The sequence below is a fragment of the Trichechus manatus genome, unplaced genomic scaffold, assembly GCF_000243295.1.
Source record: "Trichechus manatus latirostris isolate Lorelei unplaced genomic scaffold, TriManLat1.0 scaffold00050, whole genome shotgun sequence".
NCBI lineage: Eukaryota > Metazoa > Chordata > Mammalia > Sirenia > Trichechidae > Trichechus > Trichechus manatus.
The window spans coordinates 16,808,886-16,822,281 of NW_004443986.1; the positions used below are offsets into that span (position 1 = coordinate 16,808,886).

At 35.4% G+C, this 13,396-nt stretch overlaps 1 protein-coding gene across 1 annotated transcript in view; it reads right to left on the reverse strand.

Moving 5' to 3' along the window:
- Positions 1-7,219: 7,219 nt before the first annotated feature.
- Positions 7,220-13,396, reverse strand: part of FKBP14 (FKBP prolyl isomerase 14) — a 15,773-nt gene continuing 9,596 nt past the window's right edge. Inside the window, exons 3-4 of the mRNA XM_004377497.2 lie at positions 12,334-12,461; positions 7,220-7,670 (exon numbers count right to left, since the gene is read on the reverse strand). Coding sequence (XP_004377554.1) covers positions 7,512-7,670; positions 12,334-12,461 — 287 coding nt within the window. The 3' untranslated portion in view covers positions 7,220-7,511. The remainder of the gene's footprint in view (positions 7,671-12,333; positions 12,462-13,396) is intronic.

Consider the following 13,396-nt stretch of genomic DNA (forward strand, 5'->3'; position numbering starts at 1 on the left):
GAGTGACATCTGAGGCCAACTTTTAATAGACTAATGATTGTGAAAGAATCAAATTGTGAAAGTCGAACCTCTGATATCTTTGCAATTTTAACATTAGTGCTCTATTGAGATAATATATGATTTTAAACAGAGGTTACTATGCTATTTTCCAATTCTTCAAAGAACTAAACAAAGTCTGTCTAAATTGCTGTAGGAATTTTGAGTTCATTAGGAAGATTTCCTTCATGCTATGAGTGATTAAACAAGGATTCAACCTATTTCAAGAATGTATGAAATGTCTTAACTCTAGAGAAAGAGTACTTTGGGTGCTTTTCTATTTTCTCTGAAAGACCAAAAAACTGGTATAATTTTATTCCTGTTGGATTAATTACTCAGCTTTTAGAGAACTGGGAATAATTTAGATATATGAAAATATTTTTGTTTTAGAATTCCTGGTTGTTCTTTACTCTTCTTTGCATTCACTTTCTACCCTTAATCATTAACCTAGCCCTGGGTCTTACTTTTCTTGTTATATCCCTTATATCATTGGTTCTAGCTCTTATATGTTCAAAGGATTTGACTTTTTACATATAAAGAATGATTTATTCCTTAGGGCTAGAATCTGTGTCTGCTTCACATTCAGATTTCAAAACATACCTCTTGTGGGTTGAACTGTGTTCCCCAAAAAGACATGTTGAAGTCCTAACCCCCGTACCTGTGAATGTGACCTTATTTGGAAATAAGGTCTTTGCAGATGTAATCAAGTTAAGATGAGGTAATAATGGATCAGGGTGAGTTCTAAATCCAGTATGACTTGTGTGCTTATAAAAAGAAGGCAATTTGGACATAAAGAAAGATACACAGAGAAAAGAAGGCCATGTGAAGATGGAAGCAGAGATTGGAGTTATGCTGCCACAACCCAAAGAGTGTCAAGGAAAGCTAGCAACCACTAGAAGCTGGAAGAGGCAAGGAAGGATCCTCCCCTGGAGGCTTCAGAGAATGGCCCCGCTGTCACTTGATTTCAGACTTCTAGCCTCCAGAACTCTGAGGAAATAAATATCTGTTGGTTTAAGCCACGCAGTTTGTGGTATTTTGTCATGGTAGCGCTAGGAAACTATTACAGTACCTATCATATTGTTTAAAATAAGAGGTAAAAGTGAAATTGTTTTACCATCAAATGAATGTATCAGATAATCGGTTTATCTTTACCCTGATTACAAAGAAAAGATTGAGCTTTAAGAATTATTAGAAAATGTCCAGAATAGGCAAATGCTTAGAGAAAGAAAGTAGATTGGTGACTGCCTAGGACTGGGGGAAGGGAGACATATGGGAAATGATGGATAATGGATCTAGTGGGTTTCTTTTTGAGGTGATAAAAATGTTCTAAAATTGATGGTGGTGATGGTTGCATAACTCTGTGAATATACTAAAAATCTATTGATTTGTAAAAGAAGAAATTGAACTATGTATTAATTTTATAAAAAATAAAATACACTGTCCCCCAAAAAGATATATTAGAAAACCATTGAACATTGCCCAGCTAAGAGTAAGTAGGTGAATGGCAAAGATAGAGTTAATAGTTTTATTATCATCAGAGTAGTAAAGTGTTAGAAAAAAAAGTCAAGGAGCACAGTTGATTTACTGCTCAGTCTTAATGTGAGTAAGAATCAATCAAGTTTAATAGGCTATTTAATCTTCTTAAAAAAGATAATGCTACAAAACAGAAAACCTTGACTACTGCATGTTCAAAAAAAAAAAAAAAACCTATCTACATGTCATTTTTAAAAAGATTATACACTTTATAGCATTTCACCAAAATAATGTAAGGGAAATCTTAAGTGAATAGTTTGAAAGAACCACCGGTATAAAGACAGCAGGAGAGAACAATTATGCTGTGGAGCCATTTGGCAATTCCAAATGGAGATTTATAGCAAGATCCTTTTTTTAAGTTCTTCTCTGTTTCCCTGCAAGTAAAAAGCTGTGTCCTGTTTTAAAGCAAATCTCCTCCTATGTGTATTACTGCTCCTCTTGGTTACCCTATGTAAGGTTACCCATTTAATTAAATTTAACTATTAATGTTAAGAACCACTTTAAAAATCCAGAATGTCTTAAACAAAATGTATTCTGCACAATTCCGCAGATATGATCATAATAATTGGAGGGAACCGTCAACATGTGGTTGAATGTTATAGTGTCTTACTCTCTGAACCAGATGTTAGAGATTCAGAGTTACAGTAACACAAAATGCACTCTGGCAGAATAAGTCCAACAAATGAACGAGAAAATGCTGTAAGAAATTGGAAATAAACCCCGAAGGGTCTCCCTACTTTACTTCATTCTTACAATAATGAAAACTCTCCCTCAATACTTGAATTTATATTATGCATAGAATTGTTTTTACTGCAGCCATTTACTGGAAAGGAAATTATCTTTATCCTACCGCAGTCTGGAATTTTAAATTGATGAAATAATTTGTAAATTCCCAGAAATCCCCAAGTGTGATATACGGTAATTTAGCAGTTACTAGAGACCAAGGGGACATTATTCACTTTACTGTGGCTATTTAGAGTAAAACCTCAGCAAACATATCATGTCATTTGTTTTTAGATCATCATAAAACAAAATTGATGTTAGTCTGGCTCATAGGCACTTAGATTGGCTTTGCAGATTATCGGCTGACTCATACTCACCAAAGTCATCCATTTTATAACAGAGGCTTGATTAGCAATACAAGAACATAAAGAACTTGCCAGCAAAAGAATCCACAGGCAATGTGCTACATGTTGCAGATCTCCACAAATCTCCTAATTCTTTTTATCCCTTTCCTTAACAATAATCTAAGTATATTAAAATGAGTCATCTTGATCCCTTTGGTAAACCTCAAGGGTAAAAAAAGATTATTGTTGGTTTCACATGGAGAACTATCATGAAATTTTATGTTAATTATAAATGAAACACAGAGATGTGGGAAAAGTATAGAATGACAGAATCCAAATTGACAAAAGGACATTTAACTGCACAGTAAAGACAAGTTTTCAGATAGGGAATCATGTACTAGAGAGAATCATATACTAAAATAGTATCTTTGGTACAAAACTCCTCTTTCTCTCTTTCTATATATATACAAATACACATATGCATATACATATACATACAGACACACTACATATATGCACATACACACACATGCATATATATATATTTTTAGAGAATAGTTTTTTCCTCCTAAATCTCCTGATTGTATACTATTCTAAAGGGAGTACATTGCAGATAATTCTGAAAAATTAATATAGAAAAGTAATTTTGGGAAAGTCTGAAGTTCTTTCCCCTCTTCTAATAAGGAAGATATTCACAAAAACATATTTACTGACCACCTAAACTTTTGCTGTAAGAATTCAAAGTTATAAAAAATTTCTAACCCCAAGGAAAATGCTATCTCCACACAATTCATCATTTTGACTATAAATTCATTTTTAGGTACAATTAGTTGCTCCAGTATACAATGCTTTCCAAAATGCAAGAAAGAATGCTCACAGGAGAGGTCAGTATAGCAGGCTATATATTCAAGGGTAGAGAGTTAGTTAACTACATCTCACATTAAAGGTCTTGGACCACCTACTTCATTATCACCTAACAGTAGGTTAAAATGCAGACTAATGGGTCCAATCCAAGACTTAATTAATCAGAATCTCTGGGGGAAAAAAATCTTCATTTTTAACACACACCTCATGTAATTCTGGCATGCACTAAAATTTGTGAGTCACTCCTACCTTTTGCCTTTAGGAACCAAGGAGTATCTCTCATTGAATTTGGGGACTAAGTTATCAATCTAATGTCTGCTAAGGATTCCTTCTGCTGTCACCCTGGAGCAAGGAGCTGGAGGTAGTGGAGGTGAGGCTGAAAGAGACCAAAACAATATTTTAAAGAGAGAAAGAATTTACTTTGAAATAAAAACTCCAAACTCATATATAAGAATACAGATTTTTATTGTATTAAAGCGAATATACAAATCCTACTAAAAAGAATCATTTTATAAAAGAATGCTACAGGTACTGATAGAAGAAATACAACCAGAATGTTCCTTAGAAGCGAGAATGGAGAGACTTTGACTCGCTTACTTTGGACACATCATCAGGAAAGATCAATTACTAAAAAAGGTGATCATATTTGGTAAAGTAGAGGGTTGGCGAAAACTAAGGAAACTCTCAGTGAGATGGACTGACACAATAGCTAAAACAGTGGACTCAAATATACGATCACGAGGATGGCGTAGGACCTGGGAATGTTTCATTCTGACATACATAAGGTTGCCATGAGTCAGAGTCAACTTGACGGCAATTATCAACAACAACTATAGTTTGAATTGCTTTCACATGAGAATATGAATTTATAACCATGTTTGACATTTTAATTCAAGCTAAAGTGGGTTAAAAATCAACAACAATAACAACAAAAAATGGTCAAGTTCTCTGCTTCTCTGGAAAAGAAGTTCTTAGCTATTTTTTCCCAGGCTTATTTAATTAAAATCTTACAACACTAATTTGATTCAAAAAAAAAAAAAAAAGTGAGAGAAGTATTTTTTCCCATAACATTCCACCAAGTTCCTTTTTCTCCTCTTGCAATTTCTGAGCACTGAGAAACCACCCATATACTCAAGAGGTGGCATGATGATATATCTAAATAGCATTATAGATGTAAGCAATATCCTACATCATGAATAAGATGGAAAGTACATATTAATTTCCATATGGAAAGATAAAAATGGCTAATCATTTCACTTGAGTTAGAAATCATTGTTTCTTGTTATTCTTATGGCAACCCAGCATTTCATTTAATCCCATAAGGCATTTCAGAGCACTAATTTACTCAGTCGGCATTAATCATCATAATGTCAACCTGTGACACCCGATAAAACCCCAAACTAAAACAATAGTGTTAATAATCATCACCACCAAAAAAAAAAAGGAAAAGAAAAAAAAAAAACCCTCTCAATTTCTCCAGTGCTAAAAATTCTCTATTAACCATTACCCTCGGTGCTCAAGATTTAATGCTTATTTCAAAACAATTTAAACCAAACACATCCTTGCTTACAAATATATCTCAATAGGGTATATAATCAGAGGCACGTTCAAGGTGTTACTATACCTCTCCTCTCACTACCCGTCCATCTTCCTCTCACTTAATTTCAACCTAAAACCCAGAATTACAGTTAAGAAAATCGACAAAGCTGCTGAAGAAATTGGTGCTTTTAAGAATTTTTCACAAAACCAGCTACTTCCAAATAAACTTTATTCTGAAAAGAACACCATAACATATTCATATAAATGTAAATATGACACATTTAGCAATATTCATGAGTCAACTTATATACATGTGGATATCATAGTTCATTTCTGATTATTCCCTCTAACAGAAAGGTACAAAGGTGCAGCAAAACCAAAATGGCAGATAATTTAAAAACAACCATAAGCCATTTATTTGTTTTCATTTCATACTTATATCTAAATATTAAATATGAGAATTGGTAAAAATTCATAAGACAAAGAAACATGCTGCCTGAATAATCAGACTTCTTTCTGCTTTACTTTCTCTAGTATGCATAGCATCATCAGTAATGTCCATACAAACTAGCGCCATGGGACAAGCTGCTTTCCTTCCTCCCACGAGACAGTAAAAAGGCTTTCTGTATTGTGGCTCATAACTCCTCCAAGTCCAGGAAAATATCATTGATAACATACGACTTTTCAAGTAGAGTTGATTTTGTCAGGGAAAGGTGTGATAGTATATTTTTCCCGAGAACTTTATAATTTAGCAAGGAATATATCAATATACAATCTGTGAAAGTAGTCTATATGTGATGCAATAATTGTTTGTAATTCTTTAAAAAGAAAACAAAAAAACCTGTAGGTAAATAGGAATGAAAGGAATAAGGCACACACCTAGAACCTCTCTCACCACACAGGGTTTATGAAGCAATTGGTGCTAACCCCAAGATTATTGTATGAAACCAGAGTCATTCCTGCATAATGAGAATTCTAAAGTGCGAGAGACACAGCAAACCGTCTGCATGGGATAAAGACCTAAAGACAAACAACAGATCTGGCTGCTTGAAGAACAAATGGAAGAGAAAATTAGGCCCAAAGAATTCCAAAAGAATTTTCACTTTTTCAATAGTAGAGGGCAATAGAAAGGCATTGAACTTGGGGACTAAAGACTGGTTCTTTTGGTTAGCTGCTGATCAGGGGAAGAACAATCAGTCTCTTTGAATGTCTATTTCTTCGTCTGTAAAATTGGTACATACTTACTTCAAAGACTTTAGAGCAATAAGAAAGACAACAATGCACTTGATACCACTTTGTAAACTATAAAGAACTTTTCTTACTAAATGGAGCTTTGGTCATGTTTTAAAAGTATGAAGGATAAAAACCAATTTAAGATAAAATTATAAAATCATAAATTTTTTACCCACATTATCTCTCTATTTAATAGTAACTGGTATAGGTTGGCCTCCTTTTTTTGATGAGACAGAAATGGGAAAATGTCTATGGCAAGATCTCCACTTAGCTTTACCTTGTCAGTACAGACACAGTTCTAGAAAACTGAACAGCTAGGAGCCTAGAAACCTCAGCTCCTTTGTTTTCATAATGGCAATTTTGCCCTAAAATACTTGCCTCAGCATGTTCATTTTGTCAGTGTGAACAGAGTTATTATATATTCTCTTATAATATAATGCTATTGTAGCATAACACACTGGTTATAGATTTTATTCATCAAAGAGCCAAGAAATCTACTAGCCTTGAACACAGTGAATAAATAAAACGCTCTACCTTGTCTAGAATATTTTGACACATTTTATTACAAAGAAACAAACACGTCAATAATTTGTCCTATTTATCAGGATAAGTCATTAGTCACTAGGAACTGAACTTTATCAAGCCATTTAAGTCTCAGGCAGAATGTTTGAATGCATACATATTTACAAGTTACTACCTTTGTTACCCACGTCAGCATTGCACATCTCCTCAGTAAAGCAGTAGCTGTTAACAAGTAAAGTCCAACAATCATTTTCCTCAAGCAGAGACTTAAAGGGAGTTAAAGACAAACTATCTCCTCATAAAATGAAAATAGTAAGCCTTCGGCTACTGCAAAAGGCTTTTCAAATACATCAGTATCTGGAGAAAACGGAGAGAAGGAGAAATACAGGGTGTTGACCTAGTCTTATGTTATGGCATGTTCCAAGTTGCAATATTTTAAAATTACAAGCAAACAAGTAAAACATAAGGCTTCATACATGAAAGTGGAAAATGGTCCAGAAGTCTTCCATTCAAAGACAAATTAATTTTTTCTTCCCAATAATCACCAGAAAGAAATGGGCACTTAAGAACCTGAAGAGGTTCTTTAAATAATATTTAGAAAAATATATAAAAATAAAAAACAGCAAGAACAGAACACTGTTAAAAAATTGTAAAAAATAAGACTTTCTTTGAAGATGGTCGCCCTCTTGATGCTGTATAAAATGAGCAAATGCATATCTATAACTCATCATGTTTATATATAAATTCTCTAGCAGATATAAATCCATCTTTGTCTTCATCTTCTTTATCAAAAATATCTTCCACCAAAACATCATGATGACTTTCATTCACCACCGCACCATGCTTTTCAAACTCCTTCTTTAAATATACTTTAACCTATAAAATAATGAATTTCATTAATAATTCTGATTTATAAAATACCCTCATTGAGCCAATCAATATCACAGACATAGGAACTAGTAATTAAATATATGTAGTTTAAATATATATATTTAACTATGTTTATACATATTTAAATGACTACTAAACAACCACTTTGTTTTTAATGACAGTAAAAGAATTTTAAGAAATTTTTTTCCCTTGAAAACTGTTGCTATACTGCTACAGTAGAGACACAGAATATTGCTCAGAGGCAAACATAAGGCTTGTATCATGTATATAATCCTTATATGAAATATAAGGCTTATATCACCTAAAAAAACACCTAATGAAAGCATACTACCTGTTCTCAATGTAAGTCTAAATAAAGTCAAGTATTTGAAAGATGGCAAAATCCAGCGAATTATCCAGACCTTTTTTTTCTACCAAGCATCAGTATTCCATATATTTCTCTTAAAAACAGATTAAGTGATTGCATTTTTGACTTGGGTAAGTGTCTGTGGGCCTGACCATGATCACGCCACACTGATTAAGCCTGATAGCATGCGATCTCAGAAATTAAAGCAAAGTCCAGTTTGATGAATGCTTACCCTAAAACTTCCTATTTTCATTCAGATGTTTAAAAGCAAAAATAAAATACTGCTGCCAATTACCCACTAGATTTACCCCAATGCAATTCAACCTATATTTTCATTTTTAATCATATTCTCACTCCACCTTCTGTTACACCAGCAATGTCAAACCTTCTTTACACACCCACCTCTCAACATGCTTGGCTGCTAACTAAAAGGTCCGCAGTTCAAATCCAGCAGCTGCTCCTTGGAAACCCTATGGGGCAGTTCTACTCTGTCTGATAGGGTCGGTATGAGTTGGAATTGACTCGATGGCAATTGGTTTGTTCCCAACATGCAATCATATAGCATATACTTATTTTTAAGATCAAAGCAAGTTAATATAATTTTTTTTTTTTTAAAAAAAGGATAGTGAGGTTCTGTATGGATTGCTGTATAAATATACATCCAGGATATATCACTGTGTGAACAAAGCCAAGATGCCAAACAGTATTTCTGTGTTTGAATAGTATGTGTTAAGGTTGCTATGAGTCAGAATTGACTCAACGGCAATGGGTTTGGTGACCTTTTGTGTAAGAAAGGGGAGAAATAAGAATCTATATTCATGTTTGCTTGAATTTGCATAAACACTGGAAGGATACATTAGAAACTAATAAAATAGGATACGTGAGGGTTTTTTGGGAGGGGGCAACAAGGTAGAAGAAGACATGGGTGGGAGAAAGACTTCTTAATAAATAAGACTTTTTATATTGTATTTTTGAACCATGTGAATGCATTTCATATGCTAAGATTTTTAATTAAAGAGAATTAAAATTTATCTTGGATAGGAAAAAGATCCTATGACTGGTAAAACTGAGATGTTACAAATTTAGTGGCTGTGAATTGTGACCCCACAGTTTCTAACAATTTAGCTTATTCAAGACTTAATCATTTCCTGGCCATTAGAATTAAACTAAGGAGCCCTGGTAAGCACTCAAACTCTCATGCAGCTCCTTGGGAGAAAAGACCTGGAGATCTGCTCATGTAAAAATTACTGTATTTTTACACAGATAACGTGTACCTTCTATGTTTGTTTGCCAACTGAGCCCTCCCCCTGCAAGGTATTTTCATAAGCGCATGCCAATTTTTTTTCACATGTTGTTGTAAAAAAAAAAAAAATTAGCACAGCGTGCTTACGAAAATACCTGGCGGGGGGGGGGGTGCAGTTAGCAAATAAATGTAGAGGGCATACGTGTTATTTGCATAAAATACTGTACAGCCTAGGAAACCCTATAGGGCAGTTCTACTCTGTCCTAGAGGGTTGCTATGAGTCAGAATCAACTCAATGGCACACAATAACAGAATTAAACTAATCAAGCATAAATGGGGACTCCTTTAACTGATACAATTTACCAAAACATTAAATCATAAAAGATCTATTTTGAAATACAAAAATACCTTTCAGGAAGTTTCCTGTGTCCTATTAGAATAATAACTATACTGATTAGAGTCTGCACTTGAGGAAAATACAATTTTAATAGGTTTTCAATAGAAAAGATATTCACATCTCTCCTTCTAAGAGAGGAAGGGGAGATTGGAGGAGGAGAATTCTTCCTATATTCTTTAGAACACCGTCTCCAAAGTGGGATATTAGTACCCCAGGGGATGAGAATGTTGATCTATTGTGAGGCGAAAAGGAAATAATAGAACTTTAATTTGTATTGATTTTCTTCTTATTTAAAATTTTCTACTTTTGTTGATTTTTATTAATGTAAATAACACTAGTATGCAAGTATATTTTTTTATAAATTATACACATATTTACTAACGATGGTGTAAAATAATCACTAAAGTTTAGAGCCAACTGCTACATATAACATACAATTTAAAATTAGGGCAGGCTGACAGTTTATCTTATTTTTTTATACCAAAAAATTATATGTCACTTGATGAAATATAGTTAGCAGGTCCAAAAGAAACAACTATCTTAAACAAAACCTTGCCATGGTTAGGATGACACTCCCCAGACTCCATGCTACAATAACCTGTTTATGCATCATTCCTTCTCTGACCACTCAGTTTAATCACTCACCTTCTCCTCTCTATTATTGATAAACTCTGTAAGTGCTTCCATTATGACGGGTACCAATCCGTGCTCTATAGGATACTTAATTGTTTTGTTTCTATCTCCTTTTCTGATTTAATAACTCCTCAGTGGAAGGTGCTGTTCTTATTCCTCAGCCTTGAGGGTCATTCTCCCTATGTTCCCAACAGCGTGTAGAAAATCACAGGCACCCCAACATCCCTGAAAGGTCTGGAAAGCCCTTCACTTCACTGTAACTCTACCTCTAAACCACAGAGGGGGAGTGTTTTGTTTTGTTTCGAAGGAGAAGAGAGGACACTTAGTATATATAGTCCATTCTCTGCCGGTGAGTCCTTAGGTGCTACAAAGGGTTAAAGTGCTCAGCTGGTAACTGAAAGGTTGAAGCTTCAAGCCCACCCAGAGACGCCTTGGAATAAAGAAAGGCCTGGAGATATACTTCCAAAAAATCAGCCATTGAAACCCCTATGGAGCACAGTTCTACTCTGACACACATGGGGTTGCCGTGAGTCGGAATCAACTCCACAGCAATTGCGTTTTTTTATTCTACTCCAGCGATTCTCAAAGCATGGTCTCCTGACCAGCAGCATCAGCATTACCTGGGAACATGTTCCCAAAACAAACAAACAAACAAAAAAATACAGTTGCCGTCAAGCTGATTCTGACTCATAGTGACCCTATAGGACAAAGTAGAACAGCCTCACAGGGTTTCCAAGGAGCAGCTGGTGGATTTGAACTGCCGACCTTTTGGTCAGCAGCCAAGCTCTTAACCACTGCACCACTAGGGCTCCATAAAAGGCATCTGCCTTTCCACTGGGGAATTGAACCCTGGTCTCCCAGGTGACAGGTGGGGATACTTACCACTATACTAAGGAGGACAGTGGGAATACATTAGAAACACAAGTTCTTGGACTTCAACCCAGACCTACCAAATCAGAAACTCTGGTGGCAAAATGGGGGATGGGATGGGGGTGGGGTGGAGGGAGGAGCCTGGTAGTCCGTATTTTAATACGTGATTCTGAGGCACACTTAAGTCTGTATTCCTCTGTGGACTATGCCAGGAAGTAGCAATGCTTGTGAAGCAGTGAAGCAGCTTTGTGATCAAGGGTCTTGATTTGTGACCAGCCAGGACAGAATGGAGTGCGTGGGTAAGAAAAAACAGGGACAAATATCTACCTCACTTCTTTCGCCATAGCAGTCAACTACACAGGTATGTGTAGCAATGGCTGTGGAAGCCTAAACTGTAGGGAGAAACCATTTCTTCCTTTTTCTTTACTCAAACCCCAGCACTTTGAGGGGACTAGGAAAGGTCTTCTGCTATCAAAAATCCAGGCTGGAGTCTCCTTTCCCCATGTATCAACCTGAACCAAACTGAACATGTGAGTTGATTTCTGTCAATTGCTAGGAAGTCACTAAGACATGCATCTAACAGCCAGTCTAGAGTTTCAATCAGAAACTGTCCATGTGAGACACTTTTCAGGACATCTATGTTCCTTGTACACTAACTCCAAAATAGGAATTGTCTTGGCAAAGTGGATCTTTGAAAAACTCAGGACAAGGGCAAGATATAGTGATCCCTAAGCATTAGGAAAAGAGCCCTGTTGGCACAATGGTTAAGCACTCGGCTGCTAACTGAAAGGTTGGCGATTCAAACTTACCCAGTGGCTCCATGGGAGAAAGACCTGGCAATCTGCTCCATAAACATTACAGCCTAGAAAACCCTATGGGGCAGTTCTGTTCTGCCACATGGAGTCACTGTGAGTCAAAAATTGACTTGATGTGACCTAACAACAACAAGCATTGGGAAGAAAGAAAAAAAATCAAAAGGCTAATTTTTTTAAATCTACAAAACAATGATTTCCTATGAAAACATCAACCTTCAACGTATCAGTATTTTAAGAAAACTTATAAATAGCATTTTACCTAAATAAAAATAAATTTTCTCTAAAAATATATTTCTAAAAAATAAGCTACCAAGAAAAGAGGAGGAGGAAGAAGGGAAGGTCACCTCATCTTTAGAGAGTTTCCAGTCATCATTAAGATCCATTTCTTGGAATGATTCATGGGATCTTGGTCCATTTCGAATCTCCAGGAGATCAATGTTGAATATCAACGTACTTTCTGGGGGAATTTTACCTGACACGAGGAGAGGGGAGGAAAGTTATATTAAAAAGAGCCAAAAGTTTTAATGACTATGAAACTTAACAATACTGGACAGTGTTCTTTTAATTGTATCAAATGAAGAGCCTTCCCAAGATTGTCACATATATGGAAATTATTTGTACTATAATTGTATTTTACTCAAATAAATGGAGGTTCAAGTCCACCCAGAGGCACCTGAGAAGAAACACTTGTCAATCTACTTCTGAAAACTCAGCTGTTGAAAGCCCTGTGGAGCACATTTCTATTCTGACACACATGGGGTTGCCATGAGTCAGAATTCCTAGAAGAAGGAATAATGTAGTCTAGTAAATAAAAAACAGTCTATTTTTGGCTTTGCAATTAAAAAAATATATAGACACAGATGTGCCTAATAGCCTAGGTATTAAATTTCAAATATAATTAAGATATTCCAAAACAAAACCTGTTGCTGTCAAGTCAATTCCAACTCATATCGACCCTATAGGACAATGTAGAATTGCCCCTGTAGGGTTTCCAAAGCTGTAAATCTTTACAGAAGCAGATTGCCACATCTTTCTCCCTTAGAGTGGGTGGTGGGTTCCAGTCACTGACTTTTCGGTTAGTAGCCAGGCACTTAACCACTGTGTCACCAGGGCTCTTTAATTAAGATATTACCTGTTAACAATTTCCAGTTCTCATGGAATTCAAACTTTCTGGATGACCCTCGAGGCTATTACCCTGAGGAAATCTCTAAACTTTGAACCGAAACTATCTCCTGAAGTCATCTTTGAACCAAATAATAGTTTAGCCTAATTAGGAAAGAATGTCTGTCTAGGTCAATTGGCATAACAAACTTGATTAAGAAAATGTTCTGCATCCCATTTTGGTAAGTGGCATCTGGGGTCTTAAAAGCTAGCAAGTGGCCATCTAATATGCATCAATTGGTCCCA